The 14,556-nt window shown below is 35.7% G+C and overlaps 1 protein-coding gene across 1 annotated transcript; it reads right to left on the minus strand.

The window, feature by feature from the left end:
* Nucleotides 1-3,672: 3,672 nt before the first annotated feature.
* On the minus strand, nt 3,673-4,990 carry LOC109169844. The gene is made up of 3 exons (XM_019318733.1): nt 4,844-4,990; nt 4,377-4,573; nt 3,673-4,294 (listed from the first exon to the last, which is right to left on the minus strand). Exons 1-3 carry the CDS (start codon nt 4,988-4,990, stop codon nt 3,673-3,675), a joined length of 966 nt encoding a protein of 321 aa, XP_019174278.1.
* Between the last annotated feature and the right edge of the window lie 9,566 nt (nt 4,991-14,556).

A 14,556-nucleotide genomic window follows, 5' to 3' on the forward strand; every position in this document is an offset into this window, starting at 1 on the left:
CCGTGTCAAACCGGGGCCTGGTGTTGAGGCGCCCGCCAAAGCCTCGTGCCGAGGGCTTGTGTTGAGGCGCCTGCCGAGGTGGACGAACGGGGCACGTAGTGCCGCCCCGGGGTCCGTTCTTGCTCCATGCTCTCGGGTCGGTTAGGATCCATACGTAATATATCCATCATCAGTCCCCCACTCTCCAAGTTGCGAGTGATCGTCAGCAAAGGAGAGTACATGCTCTGGCCGACCCGCCAAAAATGCTGACCTCCCGGCGTTCGCGTCTGAGGTCACCTGCCGACCCCGTGCCTACCTCCTGCCGAGGCGGCCAGCTCGGGCACGTAGCGTCGCCCCGGGGCCCCGTTCTTGCTCCGTGCTCTCAAGTCGGTTTGGGTCAACTTATAATATATCCATCATCAGCCCCCCACTCTCCGAGTTGCGAGTGATCGTCAACGAAGGAGAGTGGACGCTCCGGCCGACCCGTCATCCGAGGCCCATGGGTGCGCGTACGGAAACGCACCTCTTCTTCATTTGCTAGGACTCATATGTGGTAGAATCCCCATAGGTCTCATTCATCTTCCATAAATATCTCCAAAGTCAATCCACCACATGAGGCCTCGTCGTGGTGCTGTTGTGGCGGCGAGAGGTAGGCCACGGCCTCACGGGTTGGGGTTCATTGCTGACCTCCGGCCGACCATTCAAGACGAGGTCGGCAGGCTAGACCTTTGTTTACCCCCTCACTTTGAGAGGTTGCTCCCACACTGTTGCTGGTGAGACTCGATCCCTGATCATTCTTTATAACTTTCACTCTATGACCAGTTGAGAGGTGCCTATGCAGGCAAAATTGATTCTTTCATATATGGACACTTGGTTGTGTTATTATAGGTCATGGTATATATTCCTGCATAAAAAGAATCCATCTTTTACCAGAACAAAAATTATACTCCGTAATATTTATTTTTCTGGACACAATCACATATTATAATGTGATATCCAAATACCAAGTAAAATATTTATATCACTAATATGAAGCATATTACACATAAGTATGCATATGCATATATGTCAACGTAAATGATATATAGTGATGTAATATTAGGTATTGGTCTAACCCAACAATACTCAATTCTTATGCCGTGGAACTGTGTACACCTTGCAAGGTGGACACAGTTTTATATTCATAATTACTGAACTCTATGTTCATAATTTTTGAACTTCATATTCACAATTATTGAACTCTATATTCACAATTACAGAACTCTATGTTTATTATTACTGAACTCTATGTTAATAATTTTTGAACTTCATATTCACAATTATTGAACTCTATATTCACAATTACAGAACTCTATGTTTATAATTATAGAACTCTATGTTCATAATTTTTAAACTCTATATTTACAATTATGACAGTTTTAAAATCGTGTCCACGGTTCCATAGCATAATTTGCCGAGTATTTCTTACAATAGTCCTTAGTCCAATATGGGGCTACAAGTGGGCTTATGGAGCTCCAATTATGTTGAAAAGTAGAGTAAGGAAAGTGCCCAAAAGATCCATCTTACAATAGTCCTTAGTCCAATACAATCATTATTGGTCCACACAAGTTGTATAGACCATATTTTATATACTGTAAAACAATGTACATTCAGTACAAAAATAATATACATTCAATATAAAAATAATATACATTGTATTTAGGGGATGTACATTATTTTTGTACTGAGTGTACATTATATTGTATAATGTACATACAATATAAAAATAATGTACATGTAACATATTAAAAATGTACTTTTTGTTATGGTCCACATAATATTGTGTGGACCATGATCCACACAATAATTTGCCAGTCCAATATGGGGCTACAAGTGGGCTTATGGAGCTCCAATTAGGTTGAAAAGTATAGTAAGGAAAGTGCCCAAAAGATCCATCTTACAATAGTCCTTAGTCCAATATGGGGCTACAAGTGGGCTTATGGAGCTCCAATTAGGTTGAAAAGTATACTAAGGAAAGTGTCCCAAAGATCCATCTTAAGGTGTTGGGCTTGACTTTTATAGCGTTGAGGCACGGGAGACATTACGAGGTTTCGTCAATATGGCTGGCGTGACACTTGGTTAGTAGCTTTTTAAATTAGTCGCGACGCGTTTTGACCCTAATGTAACCTCTAGTGAAACGACGCTAATTAAGAAGACATTATGACATCCATGAACTGATCGAGGACGATCCACTTCTCGATTTTGAAGGTAGAGATGTGGCTAAAAAATGAAACATTTCAGTATTTACATTACACACTTCGTATATCTCTATTAGTATTATTACTCTACTATTTTAATAATCGACATTGGAATACGAATTTCTTAAACACTTAAAGCAAAAAATAATATTAACTTCACACAATACTTTATTATCTTAAATAAAAATGACACTACATACTATTCCTACGTTTATCTTAAATAAAAATGACACTACATACTATTCCTACGTAAGTAAACTAAACCCATCTTTTGTTATATCAAATTCCTAGACAAATGACTTTCTTTATTTATTTATATAATTAGTATATAAAAATGTTATTAATTTATGAAATATTGTTGAATATACATATATATTGTGAGGATGAGAAATTGGTAAAGAGAGAGTAGGGAATACTAGAAAGAGATATTGATAGGAAAAACTTATCCATGGTGGGGAAAGTTGAGTCACGCAAACCGAGTTAGTTACAGGGTCTTATCGCCAAATTAAACCAAATGCGAAATCCGCTATCCCGCCCATAGTTTCGCTTCCCCTCTCTCCATCTCTATTATCCCTTTCGATGGCGACAACTCCGCAATGATTCCATGCGTATAAAACCAAACTGCAATTTGACCCAAGATTTTTGACTTTTCATTTCATATGCTCCCCCTTTAATTTATCACAACCTTCTTTTTTTTTTCAATTTTGAATCATGAGTTAAATTTACCATTATTATCCTAGTAAACTTCAAGTCTTCTTTTAAAAGGTTGAATCCCAACTTGATCGAGCATTTGAGAGGGAGGATGTAAAGAGACTACTTTAATCCACCTTGCCCAACTCCCATTAATACTAATATTTATATGTACAATCATAATGGTCCATTAATAATCACTAAGCATAATTATTCAAATAACTAATATATTAGTTCAAAATATAAAATAAATATGTCAAATACCGGTGCGCACAAAAAATCTGCACACTTTAGACATAATTTCCATACTATCATCGTCGAGGTTTGAACCTTAGTCTCTTCTCTCAAATACTGTCCACTGAACCATTAAGCTAAGCCCATGTGGGCTAAGTAAACTTGAATTCTTATGTAATAGATGGGTTTGACAAAGAAAATGTTGACAAAAATCAAATTTGTGACATTTTAAATTTCAAGAAACATACCAAAAGTCTTATGGTCGAGCGACATAGTTGTGGCCCTCAAATGAGAGGTCTCAGTTTTGAACTGCACTGTGGGGGTATTAACTCTTTGTGTTTCAGTAGGTTGAGAAAGTATGTATGAACAAATACTATATTGTAATAGAGTCAAAAGCATTCAAAAATAAAAAAATCCAAGAAACACGCTTACTCACTTGGTCATCTATTTTAGGGCATTTTTGCCATTTCTTCTCGCTATTTTCTATAACCAAGATTGCTTTTATTTATTTTTTTTTTTTGAGAAAGTAAACTTAATTCATTAAATCAGAATGAAGAAAGTTTACAAGAAAAGATGGAGGGGAGTCCAGCCACTCCCCGCAACCTGACACAGAAAAGGCCTCCCTAGAAACAGAGTGAGCGGCACGATTCACAGATCGCTTAACAAAATAGAATTCAACACCCTCAATTTCAGATGCCAAATCCTTTACATCATCCACCAAATAGCCAAAAGCAGAACTAAAAGACACAGAACGAATAGCATTACATACCAACTGTGAGTCCATCTCCACTTCCACGCGTCCTAGTCCCGTAGCCTTCAGCCAGCTGAGAGCTTCTCTTACGCACAAGGCCTCGGCTTCCTTCACCAAATAAGTTCCTGCTACAAGCACATTCTTAGCCGCCAAGAACCCCCCATTATCATCCCCCCGCAGCACCCAACCCAACCCCATTTGTCCATCTTCCTGGCGCCCAGAAACATCCGTATTTAATTTTAACCTGCCCAACCGCGGCTTCTTCCAGTGCACACGGTGTTCCTGATTCGCCCCATTCACACGGTGTTCCTGATTCGCCCCACGCCACCCTTCCAGAAAGTCTAGGGCACGCTGCACCACCAAGGCTGAATTATGCACACTGCCCTTCCAGACACTTTCATTCCTGCTTGTCCACAATCCCCAACAAACCATTACAAACCTTGGCAAAGAGTCAGCACACAACTTACTAACACACCAAAAAAAACCAATCAGAGATATTATCACCTGCATAATTATTCAGCTGTGGCACACCCACTAGGTTCCAAACCCGCCTGGCCTCCGCACAGTTGACAAAAAGATGGAGCGCAGATTCGGCGGCAAACCTACACATATGACAATCAAGTGAACAAGATACCCTTTTCGCAGCCAATGCATCACGTGTGGGAAGAAACTCAGAAGCTAGCTGCCAACAGAAACATTTTACCTTAGGGGGAACATGTAAATTCCATATACGTGACCATGGCCGATCATCCGAAGCAACCATGGTAATCCGTTTGTAGCATGACTTAACAGAATACATCCCCTTCGGATCCCAATGCCAAGTCCACCGATCAACAGGCCTGCGCCAACTAACCGGAATATTCATAATCAATCTTGCATCACGCGAATTAAAAATATCATTAACACAATCATAATCCCATCCCGTACCTTGGTCATTTAACAAAGACGTTACCTGAGCCCCGAAGACAAACTGGTGCAACTCTGTTTCCACATACAGGTTGTCGTCATCTGGCAACCAGGGATCCAAACCAATTATCGTGTCCACCCCATTCCCAACGACCCTCCTACACCCCTCCTTCAACACCCCTTGTACCGCCATAATACCCTTCCAAATGTAAGAGGGATTACTACCCTCCGTTGCATCAAAGAAACCACACCTCGGGTAATAACGCGCTTTGTAAACCCGAGCCACCAAAGAATGTGGCTTGATTACCAAACGCCAAGCTTGCTTCCCAAGCAACGCTTTATTCATCTCATGCATTTATTTATTTTTTTTTTAACAAAGGATAAACAAGTTTTTGAACAAAAATTACATAAAATTTAGACAAATGATATCGACAATATCTACAAAATTATTAAATCCATCCAACTTTCTAGAGGGTGATAATAAATTTGTAATCAAGTATAGAATGATTGTGATGGCTAGTCATTCAATCAGTACATGCATCAAATTTCTTGTAGATATGCTAAATGAGCAACATTAATTTCGCTCAATAAGTATATATATATATATATATATATATATATATATATATTAGTACTAGTGATTGTTTTATAATGTAGTATATGTCCATATATATTTTATCAATTTATTGAAGCACGAAGCTAGAGTAATCTGTGACCTCTTATTTGAGAGAGTCACACCTATGCTGCTTGACCATAAGGTCTTTAACAGTATTTACCTACTTTGAATAAGGCAAATGACAATAGTAAGTCAAGACTTTCTTCTTTTTTTTTTTTTTCATTTTCATTTTTTCTTTTTTAATTTCAAAGGAGCTTCAAACAAAAAGTAGTACATAACTTTTTTTGACCAAATGATATCAATAATATTAGGAGAAAAAATCAAGTTCAAATCCTTTGGAGGGTGGTCATAAACCTATAAACCAAGCACAAAAAGATCACGGTGGATAGCTATCCAATCAACACATGCAGTAGTCTCTCTCCGAATAAGCAACGTTACATACATTGAATAAGTCAATTGAGGGGTTCCTTGTGCGCAGTGAGCACATGTCTAGGCTCTATGGTTCATGTTCAGTTGAGTTATCATGATTTACATTCTTTTAAATGCTCTGTCGGATCGGGGTGTGGGGGCTCTTAGGGTTGGGATTCCGCCTTTTAGAAGAATAAGTCAAGTGCCAATAATAAGCTTAATTGAAGCTTTGATTTTTAAAAATATTTGTATCATTATATATCGGGGACAATACAATTTCAGCTTAGCATAATAAATTATAAAAATGGTTGTGTAAAATAAAAATAAAAAATCGAGGAATAATAGGCTTAAATTAAACTGGAAACTTAATTTTGTTTTATATGTTTTCTTTATCAGACCATGAGGTGTCATGAGCAAATTCAAATCGTATGAGACACTTTAAGTTTAAATATACTTAGACTAATCCCTATTTGCACCGGGTTAATTCAATTAAGGGTCCGTTTGGAAAGCAGGAAAATGACTTCTGGAAAATGAGTCATTTTTCAGAAAATATTTGCCTTTCCAGTGTTTGGTTGCATTCTGGAAAACTGTTTTTCTGTGTTTGGTTCATTTTCTGAAAAATGAGTAGAATTGTATAATTAGACATTTTAATTATTTTATTTAGAATATTACAACATGTTTAATAATATATAATATAATAATAATAATTATTATAAATATAATAAAAAAATAACTAATAATATATCAAAAATATTATGGTGGTGGTGGTGGTGTAGTGGTAGTGGTGTTATTTGTTATATAATAATAATAATAATAATAATAATAATAATAATAATAATAATAATAATAATAAAAATAATAACTGGTGGTGGTATGACGGTGGTGGCAGTGGTGGTGGTGGTAGAGGTGGTGTGGTGGCGGTGGTTGCGGTGGTATGGTGGTGGTGGTGGTGGCGACGACGGTGGTTGCGATGGTCGTGGCGGTGGTGGTTGCGGTGGTATGGTCGTGGTGGTGGCGGCAGTGGTGGTGTGGTGGTGGCGGCGGTGGTTGCGATGGTATGGTGGTGGTGGCGGCGACAGCGGTGGTGGCGACGACGGTGGTTGCGGTGTTGTGGTGGTGGTGGTGGTGTGATGGTTGTGGTGGTATGGTGGTGGCGGCGGCAACGATGGTTGCGGTGGTATGGTGGTGGTGGTGGTGGCAGCGGTGGTGGTGGTGATGGTATGGTGTTGATGGTGTTAGTGGTGGTAGTGGTTGCGGTGGTATGGTGTTGGTGGTAGTAGTGGTGGTGGTGTGATGGTGGTGGTGTGGTGGCGGTGGTTGCGGTGGTATAGTGGTGGTGGCGGCAGCAGTAGTGGTGGTGATGGTGGTAGTGAGGTGGTGGTGGTATGGTGTTGATGATGTTGGTGGTGGTGTGATGTTGGTGTAAAAGTTGGGAAATGACTTCCCCCAAAAAAAGGGGAAGTCATTTTCTTCCAAAACAAGCCTATTTTTCAAAGTCAACGGAAAATGATTTCCGTTGACTTGATTTTCCACACACATCTAAACAATGAAAATTTGAAAAATAATTTCCAAAACTCATTTTCCAGGTTTCCAAACACACCCTAAGGGACAAAGTGCTGGCTACATTAATTTTTGTTTTATATGTTTGACACTTGAACAATTTTATTTTTTTTTCAAGGGTCTAATTTTGACTTTCAAAATGCTAAAGGTGTTTAGTAGGATATATATAATTTCTAAAAACTCAATTAAAGTTATATCTCTCATTTATGTCCATATTTTTAATGCTAATCATTTTGTACATTGTGCTTTTAGAGTTGTACTATATAATTTTTTGGACAGATATACCCCCACCGTTATAATTTCCGTTATCTTTTCCATTATTGTTACCATGCACATGCATCCACCATATATTTTCTTATATTATTTAATGATAATAATATTTGTAGACATTATATATTGGATTATTATAATAAATAAATTTGATTTCATATAGATATTAATTAGTAGGAATTTTTTAGTTATTATAAAAAAATATAAATATTGGGCATATGTTTTTGCGCATCGTGCATAGAAAAGACTAGTAAGTAATATAAATGTGAAAACATACCATTTGTATCCATCTTTAACACACCGCGAATAGAACTTTGTATCCATTTTTAACACACCAAGATAAAACTTGTAAGAATAATGATCACATGCAAAGTGGGTGTTGTGTCTCTTTTAATAGTGCTTTTAATGTAATTTTAAAATATATAATTTTTACATACTGTACTAATATAATGATAAACTAAATATATATTAAAAAAATTAATTTGTAAATAACTACTTGAGCCAAATCGGTTGATCAAGCCAAATACATAAAATGAGACAAAAAATAATTATTAATCAACCCATTATTTTTATTAGAGTAAATACCCAAAATGGTCCCTCGACTATAGCTAAATTCACAAATTGGTCCTCGACTTTCAATTTCAACCAATTAAGTCCTTAACTTTGCAATTTTGACACGATTTGGTCCTCCATCTATTTGACCGTTTGTTAACCGCGATCTTTGAGGATATATATGTAATTTCACGTGCAAAGCTCAAGAGAACGCTCTTGGAGGTGACATCATTGTTTCAGACGGGGAAGTGCTTCTCTGCTTACTGCTTGGGGATCACGAGCCGGTTCAGCTTAGAGAACGCTCTTAGAGGTGACAGCGCCGTTTCGGAGGGGGGAAGTGCTTCTCCGCTTGCTGCTTGGAGATCCCGAGCCGGTTCAACTTGTCTACTTCGCTTGAAGTCACGGCTTTCTCGAAGAGCCACTCTAGGGACTTCGGCGATCTATCTATCAAAAGCTATAATCTCTCCGGCATGGGGTGCAGCGCCGACAGTGGATTCAAATGTAATAGTGCGGTCTAGAAATGCAACCGGAACCTTAAAAAACCGGCGATGGACCATGAATTACATATATATCCTAAAAAAGCGCAGTCAACAAACGGTCAAATCGACAAAGGACCAAATTGTGTTAAAATTGCAAAGTTAAGGACTTAATTGGTTGAAATTAAAAGTCGAGGACCAATTTGTGAATTTAGCTATAGTCGAGGGACCATATTGGGTGTATTTATTCTTTTTATTATAAACTATTCAATGAATTTGACATCATGAGCTCTGTGTTAGAAAGAGGTCCTATCAGTTTAAGATCAAGATTCTAAAACTCAAAAATATTTATTGAGCGTTATATTAGTATACAGCTAAACAATATGCGTCAATACAAGTAAATCCGTGATTCACTCTAAATCCTATCGTTACTGTTATATATAAACTTTATTTTGTTCTACTTTATTATTTCCATTATTAAGTTGAACTCTTTTTCCCTTTTGTGTGTATTTGAGTAATGAAGTATCTAGCTAGGTAGCTAGGTTCATGAATGGTCCCAATTCATTACTAAGTTCATGAGAAAAACGATCGAAATGAAATGCATATTATGGCCGGCCAGCCGGCTAGAAGTATCCAACTCGAAGAGTCTAATTCCTTAAATACTAATCAAAGTGTCGTCGTCCATCTACTGTACGAGGAAAAGAATTTTGATTTTAAGGAATTAAATTTGTAATTGCATTACGGCTGGTGGGTGCATGCACGGTGCATTGAATCACAATACTAATAAAACCAAAATTAAAGTCCAAATATATATATAGGAGCAGGCCACCACCCTTTTGAAATTTGAACCTTGTTTATCTGCATATGTTATATGTATGCAATGTATACACCACACACCCGCAGGCCACACTAGGGCACATCTCATGTGCTTGTACGATGTTTATTCTTGCGTTTGACCGATTTAATTAGTCAACATAAAGTATTAGAGCATTATCATTTGAGATTATTTATTGGTTTTTGTCATAAAGAAAAAATTTACAAATTAAAATTTTTTGTGGCTCTTAATCAAAAGTCAAATGAAGCATTCTCCAGCAATGTTCACTGTCATCAACCTCTTCTTATTTATTTATTTATTTATTTATACTAGTATCGCTCTCTGGAATATTAAGAATCTGTTTAGACAATATCATTAATTAAACATTGTCGCTCATGCGACAACTCTAGTATGAATACAATAAGAGAAACACCATTGGTTTGAAATGGAGAGTTTTTCATTGGATTTTTTTCTATGTGGCAAGAGAGGATGAGATGAATTGGTGAGATTCTCTTTTGTTAATGGAATTTTCTTTAGATTTTTTGGATAAAGTTATTTGCGCATTTTCACCTTACAACTTCATCTTTGTTCCACCTTTCTCTTTTAAGCATTGGCACTTCGGTCTTTGTCTAAGTTCATTGTTAGATTCTTTGTCTACCTTAGTGTCATACGAAGTTCTTCGTTTGAAAATGACAAGTAAATTATACTCCATATACAATGACACACCACTTATCAACTAATTCAACAAACTGTATAATTACTTGAAGAAATGACTAGTTAGTTTGATTGCACATTTTTACATGTCTGACAAGTGAAATGCATTTTTTAAAGTTTAATTGCATTTTCACATTTAATTATTTTTAAGTTTTTTTACCCAAAAATATCTATAATCAAATTAAACTTACATTTTGAGTTGTCCAACAATTTTTATTTATTTTTTGCGTGAGAGAGGTTACGTGGAAAAGCATTAAAGATGGAAATCACATGACACATGACACATGCATCTTACATTATGACAGTTGCTTCTACATTTCTATATATATACTTTCCAAATTGAGTACCATATTTATATGATTGCTTATGTACCTTAAATTTCTTTTTTCCTTTTCTTAGTAAAGATTCCTACCATTTCTGCCAACTGATTTCTAGCCTACTTCCATTTTTTTTAATCTTTTATTTCTTTATATATCCACTAACTTACATTAGAGCATCTACATCAGTAGATAATGTGGGGAGAATGCAGCATTAATTCACTCACTTCAAGTTTATAGCTAATGTGGGGGGGGGGGAATAAATTTGGAAAGAATTCATTTGCAAATGTTAAAAATAATGTCAGACATTAAAAAAAAAAAAAAAAAAAATGAAGGAACAGTTGCTGTGCGCGTTTTGTGCACAGCAGCAGCCCACACAGGCGCGGTTCTTTTTTATTTTTTATTTTTGTTTTTTAGTTTTGGTTTTTTTTTCCCTCCCCTTCCCACATTCTCTTTCCTAATCACTCTTACATTATCCCCCAATTCTCCCCAACCATTGTGGTGCTCTTAGAGTAACCCTCAATAGTTGATTTTTTTTTAAAGGTTTTTGGCAGCCACAAAGGAGCTACAACGTCTCAGTCTGACCCTCGTACTTGGTTCTTTTCTTATCCTGATTGTATTAAACATTTGATTATTCGTGATTAATATATTCGCTTCTTTTAGCTCTCAAAAAAAGAAAAAAAAAAAAAAAAAAACCTTCTTAAAAATCATAGCTTGATTTTTTCTTCTGCACAAAATCCATTAAAATTCACTAACGTGAATGCTCTTATTTAATCTTCTGATTTAACTCTGTTTCTGGATAAAAGTAACATTATCAATTAAATTTTTTAAGTGCCAAATAAATAAATTGAATTAAAAAAAAAAAAAAAAAAAAAAAAAAAAAAAGTGATCACCATGACATGCTCATTACGTGTAATTTTTTTTTTTCAACCTTAAAATGAGAAAAAACTCTAATTAGCAAAACCTTTTTTTAAAAAAAAATATGCCCTCTCTCCTAAGCCATGTCACATCCAGCTCTCTCCACATAGGCAAAAAAAAAAAAAAAAACTCCATTTTGGATGCCAACTAGGAGAAAGAGAGGGAGAGGAAGAAAATGAAAGGGAAAAGGCAAAAAACTAAGGATGTGTTTGGTTGGTGGATTTCGTCCATAGGAATGGGTATGAAAGTGATTGTTGTTGTTTGGTTGATAGGTTTTTAGAATACTACTATTGGTTTCGAATGCCCCATCAATTGAAAAACTCATACCCAAATAAAATGAAGGTTTCATTCCCAAGCACTACTATTTGATACCCATTCTCATTCCACCCCTATGTGCGAACCAAACACACCCTAAATTGTTTATGCATCCACCGGGCGTAGTTGGTACATGAAACGCACACCAACAAAGCTGTTTTCGCTTTTTTTCTTTATTTACCAGCCTCACAAAAAATCATCCCTTACGGACATACTCTCACCTTCTCTCTTTCACCTTACAAAAAACTCACTCAAAAATTCAACAAAAATTACTATTGTGATCACTCTTATTGTACCATTGTAACTTTAACTTAATAAATTATGTGTCAAAAACCATATGATTGAATAGCATATGACATTCGGTATCTCTATCATGGTGAGACTAAAAATGGTATATGTTTTTCATAAATTCAATTTCTGACATTTTAGACACGGTATTAGAAAATGTTAATATAAGACTGGTTTCATATGCAACTTGTGTCCTGTCTGCTTCGGAATAAATTTGAATTATTCACGAAACAAAAAGAGAAGTAGTTCAAATTATAGTAATTGTTGTTGGTAATGAATTAAAACAAAAACTAAAAAGCAATCAAACTAGTCGACCCCATCCCCAACTAAGTTTTAGTTGAACTTTGCTAATGAAAGAGAATAAAAAATGAGTTATTATTACTATTATTATTATAGGACTTATAGCCAGTATAATTAGTGTTTGTTGACATAGTGCAATAAGGTATATCATATATAATTGTATATTTGTACAGAGTTAATTCGCAAAATGGTCCTCCGACTATAGTCTTTTCTCAAATTGGTTCCTTGGATTTTAATTGCACCCAAATAATCCTTCGATTATTACATTTTAAGTTAAAATAGTCATCCATTAGTATTGGTGTTAAGTGAGTGTTAAAATGAAAGGTAAAACTGATAATCCACTCTAAATTAAAGCAATTTGTCACCCCTTTTTCTTGTGTTTTGAGACATGTATGTTGCTGGTATAAAATTAGGATGTCTTTTTCCTAATTTTATACCAGCAACGTACAGGTCTCACAGCACAAGAAAAGGGAGTGACAAATTATTTAAATTGGAGTGTAAAACCTGAATTATCAATTTTACCCTTTATCTTAACACTCACTTAACACCAATACTAACAGATGACCATTTTGACTTAAAATTCAATAGTCGGAGGATCACTTTGGGTGCAATTAAAAGTCAAGGAACTAATTTGAGAAAATGACATAGTTGGATGACCATTTTGAAAATTAACTCTTTGTACATAGTAAAAAAAGTATTGGTATTGATAGACACTTTATTGTTATTATTACTATTGTTTTGGTATTATTTTTTTGGGTGACAGAGGAAACTTTTAGTCATTACCTAAGAGTGTACACTGAGTAAATTCCGCCTAATGATCCTGGCTGATAAAAAATTACAAAGAGGTTGTTCATAGCTAATTGTCTCAAATTAAAAGGCTAATAGGCCATTCCCTTTGAGAGTCAAATTTGATTTGTGATTATTAATGGTCTGTTTGAAAAGCAGGAAAATGACTTTTGGAAAATGAGTCATTTTCCGGAAAACATTTTCCTTTCTTGTGTTTGGCAGCACGGCAGAAAACAGTCTTTGTGTGTTTGGTTCATTTTTGGAAAATGAGATAGAATTGTATAATTAACCATTTTATATAATTAATTATTTTATTTAAAATTAAAAAATTATAATAAAATTTATTTTTTAAAATCAAATAATTTTAATTATTAAAAAGTTAAAAAAATTAAAAAAAAAATACGGAAGAAACCAGAGAGAAGTCTCTGGTTTCCCCAGACTTCTCTCTGGTTTCTTCCGGCGAGGGAAACCAGAGAGAAGTTCTCTCTGATTTCCATCTTCATGTTTTTTTTTTTTTTTTCTAATTAATGTTTCCGGCGGAAACATTGTTGGTAGAGACATGGAGTTGTTTCTGCGTTGAAGGAGGAGGCGGAATTGAAGGTAAGCAAGTGTGTGGAGAAGATGGAAAATGACTTCGAAATTTGGACTCATTTTCCATTGACTTCTCTTCATTTTCCTTTGACCATTTATTTTTCAGCCTAGCCAAACACCCAATATCCGGAAAATGATTTCCAGAAATCATTTTCCGGGTTTCCAAACACACCCTAAGATAACTTGACCAACTTAAGTGGGGTTGTTCCTTTTGGGTGACATTATTATTATTATTGAATGGTAAAGGAAAACTTGCAACAACTATATGAAAGTGTACAATGCACATATAAAATCTCACTCATGTGTAATAACTTACAAATCATATAACAAAAATAAATTGAACTAAGAAAATCATATGCAATAAGCTCAACCGAAATCATATAACAAAAATAAATTGAACTAAGAAAATCATATGCAATAAGCTCAACCGAAATCATATAACAAAAATAAATTGAACTAAGAAAATCATATGCAATAAACTCAACCGAAAATGTATTGATAATAATTAAAATCAAACGGAGTAACTTTTAGATACCAGAATCATGTTTACCAAATCTTCGCCCATTCCTGGGCTATGATTATTATTATTATTTAGGGGTTAGGGGGATTGTGAGACAGAAATCAAATCAAAGAAATGAATGAAGGGGTAGGATTTTAGTCCAGGGGAGAAGAACCTTAAGAAAGAGGGGGTGAGGGGAATGCAAGTCAGCTGTCCCCACTTGATTAAGAAATCCACTGAATCCAACCCACTGCTTTGCAATACCTCCCCTTTCTCTTTCCAAATAAAATCAACAACACACACACACACACACATATATATATATATATATATAT

The sequence above is a fragment of the Ipomoea nil genome, unplaced genomic scaffold (assembly GCF_001879475.1).
Source record: "Ipomoea nil cultivar Tokyo-kokei standard unplaced genomic scaffold, Asagao_1.1 scaffold3321, whole genome shotgun sequence".
In the NCBI taxonomy this organism is placed as follows: Eukaryota; Viridiplantae; Streptophyta; class Magnoliopsida; order Solanales; family Convolvulaceae; genus Ipomoea; species Ipomoea nil.

Excerpts from the sequence above, each read along its gene's own strand:
- LOC109169844 (XM_019318733.1), bottom strand. The coding sequence starts at position 4,990 with ATGGCGGTACAAGGGGTGTTGAAGGAGGGGTGTAGGAGGGTCGTTGGG. Across the intron at positions 4,574-4,843 it reads AGTTTGTCTTCGGGGCTCAG|CTAGCTTCTGAGTTTCTTCC; the intron begins GTAACGTCTTTG and ends TTCTGTTGGCAG. Across the intron at positions 4,295-4,376 it reads GGTGATAATATCTCTGATTG|GAATGAAAGTGTCTGGAAGG; the intron begins GTTTTTTTTGGT and ends GTGGACAAGCAG.